The sequence below is a fragment of the Anguilla anguilla genome, chromosome 3 (genome assembly GCF_013347855.1).
Source record: "Anguilla anguilla isolate fAngAng1 chromosome 3, fAngAng1.pri, whole genome shotgun sequence".
Classification (NCBI taxonomy): domain Eukaryota; kingdom Metazoa; phylum Chordata; class Actinopteri; order Anguilliformes; family Anguillidae; genus Anguilla; species Anguilla anguilla.
The window spans coordinates 71,080,243-71,093,923 of NC_049203.1; the positions used below are offsets into that span (position 1 = coordinate 71,080,243).

The 13,681-nt window shown below is 44.7% G+C and overlaps 1 protein-coding gene across 1 annotated transcript in view; it reads left to right on the forward strand.

Moving 5' to 3' along the window:
- Positions 1 to 13,681, forward strand: part of LOC118222925 — a 243,830-nt gene that overhangs the window by 126,292 nt on the left and 103,857 nt on the right. Inside the window, exon 22 of the mRNA XM_035408864.1 lies at positions 1,050 to 1,091. Coding sequence (XP_035264755.1) covers positions 1,050 to 1,091 — 42 coding nt within the window. The remainder of the gene's footprint in view (positions 1 to 1,049; positions 1,092 to 13,681) is intronic.

Sequence of the window (13,681 nt, forward strand, 5' to 3'; positions counted from 1 at the left end):
AACTCTGAACAGAAACATGTCTCATAATGAAACAGCAGTACTGAAATGCCTCTGTTTCAGGGTTGGGATCAATTACCCTGCAGTTCAGTCAGTTCAGGAAAGGAAATAAATTACAAAATACCCATAAAACATTGTGGACATTTTTCAAGCCATGAATTAGATTAGAAATTTCTTGAGTCGGCTTGACCCTTAACTGTTGACCATTAAGTATTTTAGATGATTGACAAGATAATTTATTGTATAAACCTTTTGTAAATGTCCAACAAGTGACTAATCTATACATTTTCTATCCCCATTCACAAAAGTGAACACTTGTCCTTAGCTTTGGGTCAGAATTTAAGTATGAAGTGTTAAACATTTACTTTGAATTTGCCAAATTGTGAAAGTGAAGACCAAATATAACTGCATTACATGCATTATTGTGTGTGAACAGTGAGGAAACATGGGGATTGAATCCTGGCCTTGATATAAAGCAGGATCAGATATTCACCTGTGAGCCTCCTTGCATTTGTACTGTACTCAGCACACACAGCCTTATTTCCTCTGTTTCGGCAGTAAAAGTTCGGGATAGAGTAAAGCTTTTTGAATGTGGGAAAAGCCAAGTTAAGACCCAGGATGAGCATCAGAAGACAGCACTGACTGAGCAGCACAAAGAGACTGGTGGGAGTGCTGGAATTTCACAGGCGGGGAGTCAGAGAGGTAAGTACAGAGAAGCAGCAGGTAACATTCTCAAGTGAGAGACTCAGGCAGCTGCTCCTGCTCATTCTCGTGTGTGCCGGTGCTCTTGCTGCTCAGATACATTTACAGGTAGATTTATTTCATTTCTCCATAGAAAGATTAATTCAGGGAGAATATTTTGAATTTATTAAAATGTATTGGTTAAGATAAAAAAATAACCCTTGCATTATTCTGTGTGAGCAGTAAGAACAAATGGGGATTGAATCCTGGCCTTGATGTAAAGCAGGATCAGATATTCACGTGTGAGCCTCCTGGCATTTGTACTGTACTCAGCACACGCAACCTTATTTCCTCTGTTTCTACACTAAAAGTTCAGGATAGAGTAAAGCTTTTTGAAAGTGGGTGGAGGCCAGGTAAGACCCATGATGAGCATCAGAAGACAGCACTGACTGAGCAGCACAAAGAGACTGATGGGAGTGCTGGAATTTCACAGGAGGAGAGTCAGACAGGTAAGTACAGAGAAGCAGCAGGTAACCTGCCAGTCAGTCACCTGCTTTACATCAGGTTTTATATTTAATATTATATTTCATTTCTGCACAGGATCACTAAATCAGGCTGAAGATTCTGAAAAGAGTGGAGTGGAGACTGAGGGGGGGGACTCTAAACACCCCTCCTCTGGCACTGTCCCGTTCAGCGCTCCTGAGTCTCCACCTGCTGCTCCACCCAAAACAGGAAATGAAGAGGAGACCTTCCACAGTCCCCCATCCAGCCCCTCTCCTCCCCACCGCCCTAAATCTCCCCCCGCTCCAACACCAGCTCCAGTACAGAGTCAGGACCAGGAAGAGGGAATGGAAGGAGTAGCAGCAGCAGCAGAATCTACTGATGAGACTGGAGCCAATCAGAGAGCAGGAGCCCAGAGGGAGAGAGAGAAGAGGGAGGGGCAGGATGGAGGTAGTGATGGGGGCGGAGCTCAGTCCAGTGGGGCAGAAGGGGGAGGAGCTGAGAACCCAACAGCAGATCCAGCCCAGGAGCTCCCCAGCAGCCCAAAGGGAGAGGAGGATATTCAGGAGACTCAGACAGGTAAGTACAGAGAAGCAGCAGGTAACATTCTCAAGTGAGAGACTCAGGCAGCTGCTCCTGCTCATTCTCTGCTGTTCAAATACCTTGTGTGTGTGAGAGACAGAGAGAGAGAGAGAATGAGAGAGCAGGAGAACATGGTGAGAATGAGGGAATAGTACACTAAGTACAGAATGTATTTTAGCTGGGATAGACTACAGCAATAAATAAAGTACACTTTCAGAAAGAAGCATACCTAAAGGTGTCTAAAAATCTACAAACGTGTCACTGGGGTGGTACCCTATAGGTACAGAAAAATGTACGTTATTTCCTCTGTTTCTGCAGTAAAGCGGATTGCAGGCAGGCTTAACCCATTTAAGACCCATGATAACCGTCAGAAAACGGCACTGACTGAGCAGCACAAAGGGACTGATGGGAGTGCTGGAATTTCACAGGAGGACAGTCAGACATGTAAGTACAGAGAAGCAGCAGGTAACATTCTCAGTGAGAGACTCAGGCAGCTGCTCCTGCTCATTCTCTTGTGTGCCGGTGCACTTGCTGCTCAGATACATTTACAGGTAGATTTATTTCATTTCTCCATAGAAAGATTAATTCCGGGAGAATATTTTGAATTTATTAAACTGTATTGGTTAAGATAAAAAAATAACCCATGCAAAATTATGTGTGAGCAGTAAGAACAAATGGGGATTGAATCCTGGCCTTGATGTAAAGCAGGATCAGATATTCACCTGTGAGCCTCCTGGCATTTGTACTGTACTCAGCACACGCAACCTTATTTCCTCTGTTTCTACACTAAAAGTTCAGGATAGAGTAAAGCTTTTTGAAAGTGGGTGGAGGCCAGGTAAGACCCATGATGAGCATCAGAAGACAGCACTGACTGAGCAGCACAAAGGGACTGATGGGAGTGCTGGAATTTCACAGGAGGAGAGTCAGACGGGTAAGTACAGAGAAGCAGCAGGTAACCTGCCATACAGTTACTTGCTTTACATCAGATTTAATATTTAATTTCATTTCTCCACAGAATCACTAAATCAGGGTGAAGATTCTGAAGAGAGAGGAGTGGAGACTGAGGGGGGGAACTCTAAACACCCCTCCTCTGGCACTGTCCCATCCAGCACTCCTGAGTCTCCACCTGCTGCTCCACCCAAAACAGAAAATGAAGAGGAGACCTTCCACAGTCCCCCATCCAGCCCCTCTCTTCCCCATCCCCCTAAATCTCCCCCCCATCCAGCACCAGCTCCAGTACAGAGTCAGGACCAGGAAGTGGAAACAGAAAGAGCAGCAGCAGCAGAATCTACTGATGAGACTGGAGCCAATCAGACAGCAGGAGCCCAGAGGCAGAGAGAGAAGAGGGGGGGGCAGGATGGAGGTAGTGATGGGGGCGGGGCTCAGCTCAGTGGGGCAGGAGGGGGAGGAGCTGAGAACCCAACAGCAGATCCAGCCCAGGAGCTCCCCAGCAGCCCAGAGGAAGAGGAGGATATTCTGAAACGGGGTCCAGACACCGATGGGGGCGGAGCTCAGTCCAGTGGGGCAGGAGGGGGAGGAGACGAAAGAGTCCCAAAACCAGATTCAGATCAGGATATAGACCCCACATCAGCAAAGGAAAATCTAAGTGTCCCGCTCACTGAGCCATTAAGCACAGCTGATCCAGCCCAGGGACTCCCAGACATCACGGCCCCTTCCCCCCCTCACACTGGGGCGAGTGAGGGGTCCTGCTGTGCAGAGGAAAGCCCAACATCAGGCCCAAATCTGGAGCCCAGCAGCACCTCTAAGGCAGAGGAATAGGGAGAGAGGAGAGGACGGAGTCACAGGAGAGGGGTGAAGTCCCCCCCAGAAAAGCCCCTGAAACCCTACAGCCCCTATAAAACCCCTAAACCTCTATAGCCCCTAAAACACCCTTAAACCCTTGAGCAGGACTGTCCCAGAGCACACAGGAGGGAGAGACGCAGGAGAGCAGGGCACTGAGTCATATGACACAGGATGAAAAGACTGCAGACACAGGAGAAGCAGCTCCTAAGCCTGAGAACACAGGAGATCATTTAAAGAGCTGAAACTGAACTCTGAGCGGTGTAAGACACAAGCAGGTTTTTTTTAATGGATGTAAATTGTATGAATTTAACCAGATCCCTTCCTTTTTTAATTTACTTAGTTTGCTTTATACATCTGCTCCTGGGATGAGTTTTGCGTTCTGTGTGTGTGTGTGTGTGTGTGTGTTAGTAAATCTGCATCTGTCATATGAAGTTCTAATTAATATCAAATTCATACCCTGTAATTCCGGCAATATTTGGTGTCTAATTTCCATGTAAATAGTAGATAAAATCTTGATGAAAGTATGTTATCTAATCTAGCTAACTGGTGCTATACTGTTTTTGGCTGCCAGCAGCAGCTATAATTTATTTTCACTTTTTTATCAGGGGAGCCAGTCGTATTGCTGCCACACCCCACCACTGTGTTCTGTTCTGTATTTAACTCCTTTTGGCCAGCTACAGAGGTGTTTCTGTGCTAATCCTTCTCATTTCTCTTTCATGATCTGTAGATTATAGTGTGTGATGTGCACTAGTGTGGTCCATGTCACTTTTATATACTGAAGCCCACAATTATGAAGATGAATCTGTGTATTAGCAGAACCAGTTGAGAATAAATCGTTTGTTATTGTGGGTATTGTATTTTCTATTAAATTGAGGGCTCTTTTGGAATCATTATGGGTCTTATATCATTGAATTATTATTTTATTTTTATTCAATCTATAATATTCCATGCCTTGTTTTGTATTGTTATCTATTTGAAATGTATTTTGTTATTCTCATGTACAGTAGGTATACACTGTATGGAAAGTCTGTTCCATCTGACCAATAGGGGAGCCAGTTGTTCCACAACCCTACCTGTACTTCATGCCTTTTGACCACATAAAGCCCAAAGACCCTCCGCTCTGTCTTGCCATCCTCTGTACATCCCAGCTGCAGAACACAGCGCTGTCTAGCTTCAGTAGGCCCTGCACACAGGCCAGATTAGTGCTATGACGAGCACCTTCACTCATCGATGTCGTCTCACTCACCGGTGGATTTAGGCAAGCAGTAATTTAAATCTCACTGTAATACGCGAGCCCTCATCACTCCTGCTTAGTGAAAATAGTGGACACTCTGCTGCACCCCTGAGAACCTGGCAGGTGTGTGGAGCTCCACACCACAGCCCCCTCATGCAGCTTTGAACCACAGCCCCCTTATGCAGCTCCACACAACAGCCCCCTCATGCAGCTTCGAACCACAGCCCCCTCATGCAGCTCCGAGTCACAGCCCCCTCATGCAGCTTTGAACCACAACCCCCCATGCAGCTCCACACCACAGCCCCCTCATGCAGCTTCGAACCACAGCCCCCTCATGCAGATCCGAACCACAGCTCCCTCACGTAGCTCCACACTACAGGCCCCCCATGCAGCTCTACACCACAGCTCCCTCACGCAGCTCCTCACCACAGCCCACTCACATCTCCACACCACAGCCCCCTCATGCAGCTTCAAACCACAGCCCCCTCATGCAGTTCCACACCATAGCCCCCTCATGCAGCTTCGCACCACAACCCCCCACGCAGTTCCAAACCACAGCCACCTGGCGCAGCTCCACACCACAGCCCCCTCACACATCTCCACACCACAGCCCCCTCACGCAGTTCCACACCACAGCCCACTCACGCAGCTCAAAACCAGCCCACTCACGCAGCTCCACACCACAGGCCCCTCACGCAGCTCCACACCACAGCCCCCTCGAGCAGCTCCACACCACAGCCCCCTCGAGCAGCTCCACACCACAGCCCCCTCACGCAGCTCCACACCACAGCCCCCTCACGCAGCTCCTCACCACAGCCCCCTCACACATCTCCACACCACAGCCTCCTCACCACAGCCCACTCACGCATCTCCACACCACACCCCCCTCACGCAGCTCCACACCACAGCCCACTCATTCAGCTCCAAACCTGCCCTCTCACGCAGCTCCACACCACAGGCCCCTCACGCAGCTCCACACCACAGCCCCTCACGCAGCTCCACACCACAGCCCCCTCACACAGCTCCACACCACAGCCCCCTCATGCAGCTCCACACCACAGCCCCCTCACGCAGCTCCTCACCACAGCCCTCTCACACATCTCCACACCACAGCCCCCTCACGCAGTTCCACACCACAGCCCACTCACACATCTCCACACCACAGCCCCCTCATGCAGCTCCACACCACAGCCCAATCATTCAGCTCCAAACGAGCCCTCTCACGCAGCTCTACACCACAGGCCCCTCACGCAGCTCCACACCACAGCCCCCTCACGCAGCTCCACACCACAGCCCACTCATTCAGCTCCAAATGAGCCCTCTCACGCAGCTCCACACCACAGGTCCCTCATGCAGCTCCACACCACAGCCCCCTCACGCAGCGCCACACCACTGCCCTTTCATGCAGCTCCACACCACAGCCCCCTCACGGAGCTCCACACCACAGCCCCCTCACGCAGCTCCACACCATAGCCCCCTCATACAGCTCCACACCACAGCCCCCTCACACAGCTCCACACCACAGCCCCCTCATGCAGATGAGAAGGTTCTAAGGAGCCGAATACCTTCAGAAAGCACTGGAGATATGATTGTTTCTCTATATGATTGTTCCTCTGATACATGCTAGAGGCAGAACAGGATTCCTGCATTCAGGATGATGCTCACATCTGGCTCATTGATCACAAACACATGGAGTCCAGTCAGAGTCAGAGAGAATGAGACAGGGCTGCAGTTAAAATAGACAGGAAATAGGCTTTGACACAACGGGCAAGGGGCATAAACCAAACAATGCCTGCGAAGTGGGTCACAAGGAATGCATTGATTTTGAGTCCATGTCCAAAATGGGGAGTAATATATAATGTAAACAGCAACTGATTTGTTCAATCCCACCAAAAATCAAACATGAAATAGCAAATACGTGTTTCAATACAAAAAAATTCAATGTTCTTATTCAGGTAAAGCAGATGCTTTTTTAATGTGTGGTTTTTGACTTTCACTGCACTGATAATCCCTACGCAGTCAAGACTGCTCCAGAATGCTATATCGTGCAGTGGCAGTCTCCATGAGGAGGTTTTTTTTTTTTTTTTTTGGAAAATCAGACTGCACAGCTGCTAAGTGCCAATCTCTGCCAACACTCCCATCTAGTGGTGACATACTGTAATTGCTATTCAGATTTTAATTGAAGACCAAACATGGCCGCTGCAGTCATAACATTACAGGCCTAAACAACAACCTAAATGTGCCTGGAAATATAACCATGTGTGTTTGTCTGTGTGTGTGTGTGTGTGTGTGTGTCTGTGCGTGTGTGTGTGTGTGTGTGTGTGTGTGTGTGTCTGTGCGTGTGGGTGCGTGTGTGTGTGTCTGTGTGGGTGTGTGTGTGGGTGCGTGTATCCACGTGTGGGTGCATGTGTGTGTCTGCATGTGTGCGCACGTTCGCATATGCATGTGTGTGTGTCTGCATGCGTGTGTGTGTGCATGTGTGTGCGTATGTGTGTGCTAGTGTTTATAGTTCTTGGATGAAGTACAGTGGGTGGCTTGGGTGTTCAAATGAAGCACTGTTATTGGAGGTCTGAATATTTTGGAGCATGCCCATCAGAAGAAACAGCATATTTCATTTTTCTCACTTAAAAGTACAGCGACCTCATTTTATTTATTAATGCATATTTTAATGCATAATATTTGACAAAGGGAACTTGAGTAAACACAAAACACATTTAAATTACTTCATTTATTTAATGAAAAAAGTAACCAAACACCCATATCATCCATGTGAAAAAGTAATTGCCACTTTAAACTTAATAACTGGTCGCACCGCAATTAGCAGCAATAACTGCAGCCAAACACTTCCTGTAATTTGATATCGGTCTTTCAAATTCCTGTGGAGGAATTTTTGCTCACTCTTCCTTGCAGAACTGCTTTAATTGAGGACAAATTGTTAGGTTTTCGAGCATGAACTACTCGTTTTAGGTCCTGCCACAGAATCTCTATTTGGTTCAAGTCAAATCTTTGACAAGGCCACTCCAAAAATTTAAATTTTCAGCCATGCAGATGTGGACTTGCTTTTATGTTGTGTATCATTGTTTTGTTCCATAACCCAATTATGCTTCAGCTCACAAACAGAAGACGGGTCATTCTCCATTCTCAAGTATTTTCTGGTATAGAGCAGAATTCATGGTTCCTTATATAATGGCAAGTCGTCCAGGTCCCAAGGCAGAAAATTATCCACACACCATCGCACTACCACCATCATGTTTGGCTGTTGGTACGATGATCTGACTGTGAAATGCTGTATTTACTTTAGGCCACACATAATGGGACCCTTGTTGTCCAAAAAGTTCCACCTTTGACTGATCTGCCTATAAAACATTATCCCAAAAGGCTTGGAGATTATCCAGGTGCATTTTTTTGCAAATGTAAGACCAACAATGATGTTTCCCTTGGATAGCAGTGGCTTCTACCTTGCTCCTCTCCCATGAATCCCATTTTTGCCCAGTCTCTGTCTTATTGTGAAGTCATGAACACTGACCTTAGCTGAGGCTAGAGAGGCCTGTAGTTCTTTGGATGTTCTTCTGGGATCTTTTGGGACTTCCTTAATGAGTTGTCACTGCACCCTTGGAGAAATTTTGGCCAGCTGGTCACTCCTGGGAAGATTCACCAGTGTTCCAAGGGTTCTCCATTTGGAGATAATCGCTCTCATTGTATTTAGGCGAAGTCCCAGAGCCTTAGAAATGGCTTTGTAAACTTTTCGGACTGATATATTTCAACAACTTTTTTCTCATCTCCTTTGATTTCCTTTGATTGTGGCATAGTGTGCTTGTAGAAACTTTGTGGTGACTACTTCACTCTGATGGTAAGGTTCAATATGAGTTTAGATTCAACAGGGCTGGCTGCAATCAAGCCTGGCTGTGTTCAATCAGCTGAATCTGATTCTCAATTAAATTTGGTTAATTGGTTGACTGAATAATTAAGAGAGCAATTCCTTTTTCACATATGGGTGTTTGAAACTGTTTTCATTAAATAAATTAAAAAAAATTTTGTTTTTACTCAGCTTCCATTTGTCTAAAATTACGTTTTGTGTAAAGATCTGAAACCATGCAGTTTGACAAATATTAATAATAGACAAAGCGCTTTACAAATAAAAATAATTTTTATTTTTATTCAACGTGTATCGAATACCCTATGATCTTCATTGTAACATATAATATAGTGTATTTATTTATTGACTTATTTAAGTTTGCCTTTATGTTACAATACATTCCAATTTTTCAATGCAAATATTAAACCGGCGCTGTTAAGTATTGGGCTTGTTGTGGATATTATTTGGATTCTTCTGCTATTTACACGGTTATAACAAATAAGGGCTGTGGACAACGCGCTTTCACTTTATAATTCGGTACTTCCCACTAAGGTGTGTTCATAAATCCAAAGTCCACTATGAAGGTGAGCAATGGCAGACAAGCACTTCAGAATCACAACGGCATTATTTATCTTCGCGAACCTCAAATTTGGTGAGAACTGTTTTCCTAAATCGTTTCGGTAATTATCCGTTCTGTGTGTTTTACGTCAGAACCTTTTTCAGAGGTAACATTTAATTATCTAGTTCATATGCCAAATGCATCTATATAAAGTAAAATAACGACATAGGCTGTAAACTACGAGCCGAATTCGCTGAACTCGACTCTGTTCCACTGCACTGCTCTTACGGTAAAAGCGGTTATAATCCGCTGTGATTTCTGCCTGAGGAAGAGCCTCTGACCGCGGACGCTGCGGACAGTGTTGAGCGATCCTACCTGTTATGAGTGGAAGCTTTGACTTGTTATCGAGTTTCTGATAGTACCATGGAACTTTCTAGCTGTAAATTCGTTTTTGTTTGTTTGTTTTTTTGTTTTGTTTTTTTAAATATTAGGTCTATATTCCGGCGAACGCTCAACGAGTGAACACTATCACAGAGACACGGACTGCATGTAAACGACACAGTAAACATACATGTTGCCACATACATGATATCCGGAAACAGAAACCGCTCCGCGAGTTAATGATTTGTCAGAACGAATTGCCATCATAGGTAAACAGATTGAGACCGATTAGGTTACAGCAACATGGGCGTAAAAGACTTAAACGAGACGTTTTTATTTTATTTCACCTAGTGTAATATAGGCCCTATGTTAAATTTAGAACGATGGGTGTAGACAGGAGGGATGTGCAGATGCTAGCTGCGTCTGTAGGCTGTCGGTATCCGTCAACTCAGGCTTCACATTCTAACGTTGTTCTGTAAAACATTAGTAATGGGCAGATCATGGGTAAAATGGGGTGTGTCGTTTGCAAACATCAAGTTTAAATTGGATTTTAAAGTGAATTTAACCCAGTGGTCACTACACTGTACGAAACAATATTACAAAATACAAATATAGTTTAAAAACAAGCATGCAAAACCACAGGATTAAAACGCAGAAAAAAATATGTTTTATAAAAATGCAAGAGGAAGAGGTGAGTTTTAAGCCTGGTTTTTAAAGTGCAGACTGACTCTGCTTCCCTGACATGGTCGGGCTGACAGTTCCTCAGCAGAGGGGCTCTGTATGAAAAAAGCTTTGCCGTGTACTGTTTGTTTTATTAATTTTGGGGACAAGATGTCCTGAATCTTGGGAATGGAGAATTTGTGTGGGAACATACAGTGTGAGCAGGTTGGAAAGGTTTGAGGGGGCTGGACCACAAAGTGATTTGTAATTCAGCGGCAGTACATTGTATGTATGTTTTTAAGTAACAAGTGATAAATAAATGAAAAAGGTAGAATGTCGAACAGCAAAGACCTAAGGACAGAGCCCTATGGGACCCCGCATTTGACCCTACAGTGGTCTGAGGATTTATCATTAACATGAACAAACTGAAATCTGTCTGGCAGGTATGATCTCAATCATTGGAGTACTTGCCTGCAAATTCTTGTGTGTGTGCCAAAGAATGTCATGGTCTGCAGCAGAGCTGCCCAGTCCTGTTCCTGGAGATCCATCCTTCCATCCTATAGGTTTCAATTTCAACTTATGACTCTGTGACCGAAGTACGCTCCTGCTTTTAACCTCTTCTCTCCTTTTAATTATTGTTACACCTCTGTCTCATCCCACATTTGATGTTTGTACATTTTGTTAGGTATAAGTCTTGTTGGGTAACTTTGTTTTTCATGGCAAGTCCCCCTTGCAAAAGAGATTTCAATCTCAATGGGGTTTTCCTGGTTAAATAATGCTTAAATAAATAGAATAAAATGTTAACCCTAATTCAGCACACTTGATTCTACTAATTAGCAACTGAAATACATCTCTAATTCTTATGATGTGGCTTGTTAGGGTTGGAATTAAAAAATACTGGAAGGTAGACTTTCAGGATCAGGATTGGGCAGCCCTGTTCTACACAATCAAATGTTGTTCTGAGATTAAGAGGAGTATAGGAGTTTTCTGATCTGAGGCTAAAAGGAGGTCATTAGATCTGGTCTCTGTGCTGCAATGGGGTTATGAACATGAAGGCTTTCATCAATATTATTCATCTTCAGCAAAGCACTGAGCTGTTTGGCTGCAGCCTTCAAGTATTTTAGAAGAGGAGAATGGAGGTAGGTCTGTAGTTTTTTAGGATTTCAGGGTTTAAAATTAGGCTTTTGCACCAGGGGCTTGATGACAGAAGCTAAACTGTCAAGGGGTTGGGTACAAAACCTGAGGCTAACAAGGCCAGCTAAGGAGGTTAAGCACAGGCACGCCCCATACCAGTCACAGTTCCTTTAGTAATTTGGCTGGTAGTGGACTGTAGGGCAGCTCACAGAAGTCTGCCTCAGAGTAAAATAGAAGTTGGTGTCTTTGGTGCTGGGTGCTGGGTGCTGGGTGCCGACTAAATCTTGGTACCTATGGGTCAGCGCTCAGCCAGATGCAAAGGTGGACCCGGTGCGGCATGCTTACAGAGATAGTGTACGCAGGATCATCGATGTCCTGTTCAGTCATGATTGAGTATTTATTTGATGATTTGGTGTTTTGATTTTATCTTTTGGGTATACAAGGGGAAACATGGAATGGTTCAGGGAGACTCATCAACATGGTCTCCTTTGCATCATATGCATATAGCCATCTCACTATACACATACTTTTGGACTACTGTATATTGCCACTATTGAACACACTGTACAATAAACTACATTCATTTTGACCTGGCATTCCTCTTTGAAGCTTACATCTGCACACCTCGTAGTTTTAAGGTCCTAGCATACACACAGAACTCAGGACATCTGCACCCTGTAGTCACTTGCTCATACACTAGTGTTGTAGCAGGATTTATGCAGGCTACACAAGCCAGAGGCACGTCCACGCCTACCATGATAGACAGCGATCGGTATGGAGCCACACTACTGGCGGAAAGCAGTCTCCTCAGTCTATGCATAACTGTTGGCACAGAGGAAATGTTAAAACATTATTTTGGAGTCAGATAATAGAGATATCATTAAATTACTCCTGTTCTAGTAGCACCAGGTGAGACTACATGCGTTCCTTCACCAATCAGATACTTCCGCTGCGTGTGGAAGGGGTTTCTTACAGGATCCAAAGGACAAATTAGGCTCCTCCCTGCCCTGCTGCTTCAGTGGAGAAGAGTGCAAGGGGAGATCTGTCAGTGATCCACTGGTTAAAGTGATGCCATTGATTTTATATACACTTGGACTTTTACAGATTTGTGTCTTTGATGTGGCGCAACATTTAAAGTCCAAATACGATATGATATGCAAGAGGAGAAAAGTGGCACTAGTCCATTGAACAAATGTAGCAAAATATGGGAAGCATTGCTTTGGAAAACCGCTTGCTTAGACTCACAGTGCAAAGTAAATCACAACACGAGGAGTTACCTGAAAACTGAAGCAGTTAAGCACTTGTGGGTGTGTGACACCTTTCAGCCAGCTTCTTTGGACAGGGCAGAGGCTGGTTTTCTTCAGATTTTTTTGAGTGCTCAGTATTTATGTTTGTAAAATCAATATCTGATCCCTGCAATTTAAAGGAGGCCCCCTGTCTCATTACATTTAGGTCACAAAAATAAATAAAGCATTTCCCTAAGCAAAATAATGAACCATAAAATTCCATTATGAATGGGTTATATTTGTCAGGTGTCCTGGACTAGTGCCAGCAAAGGAACTTAACTGGGATTTTCTCTAACTTAATTTACTGTAACTGTATACTTTCTAACCTGTTAGCTCAGATTAGAGTAAAAAAATAAAACATTGCTCATGATTTGTATTAATATACTTTCTTTCAGGTGATGTCACGCCTGAGATGATTGTCCAGTCTAATGGGAACTTCACACTACAGCCAAATGTTCAGGGTACTCTGGAGGAAATTTTGTGGAGGTGGAATAATCATAAGGTGGTTGAATTTGACCAGATTGAAGTGTATGAGTACAGGCAGTTTAAAGGACGGACGACCCTGGACCTCACAACGGGAGCCTTGACCCTCACACATCTCACAGAGGCTGACAGTGGGGAGTATGCTGGTGAGCTGCAGATCAAGGGAAATCTGGTGGAATATCGTTGAGTTTGCTTCTACAGAATGGCCCAACTTTTGGAACTTCCACCAGTATTGGGCGTACAGTGTAGCATAGTGGGTAAGGAACTGGGCTTGTAATCGAAAGGTAATGGGTTCAATTCCTGGGTAGGACACTGCCGATGTACCCTTGAGGAAAGTACTTAACCTGCATTGCTTCAGTATATCACCAGCTGTATAAATGGATGCAGTGTAAATGCTATGTAAAAAGTGTGTAATTCGCTTAAAAAAAGTGTGTAAGAGCGTCAGCTAAATGCCTGTAATGGAATGTAATGCGTACCTATGCTAAACATCTTTAACTGATCTCTTTCCTCTGGTTGTGAACCCA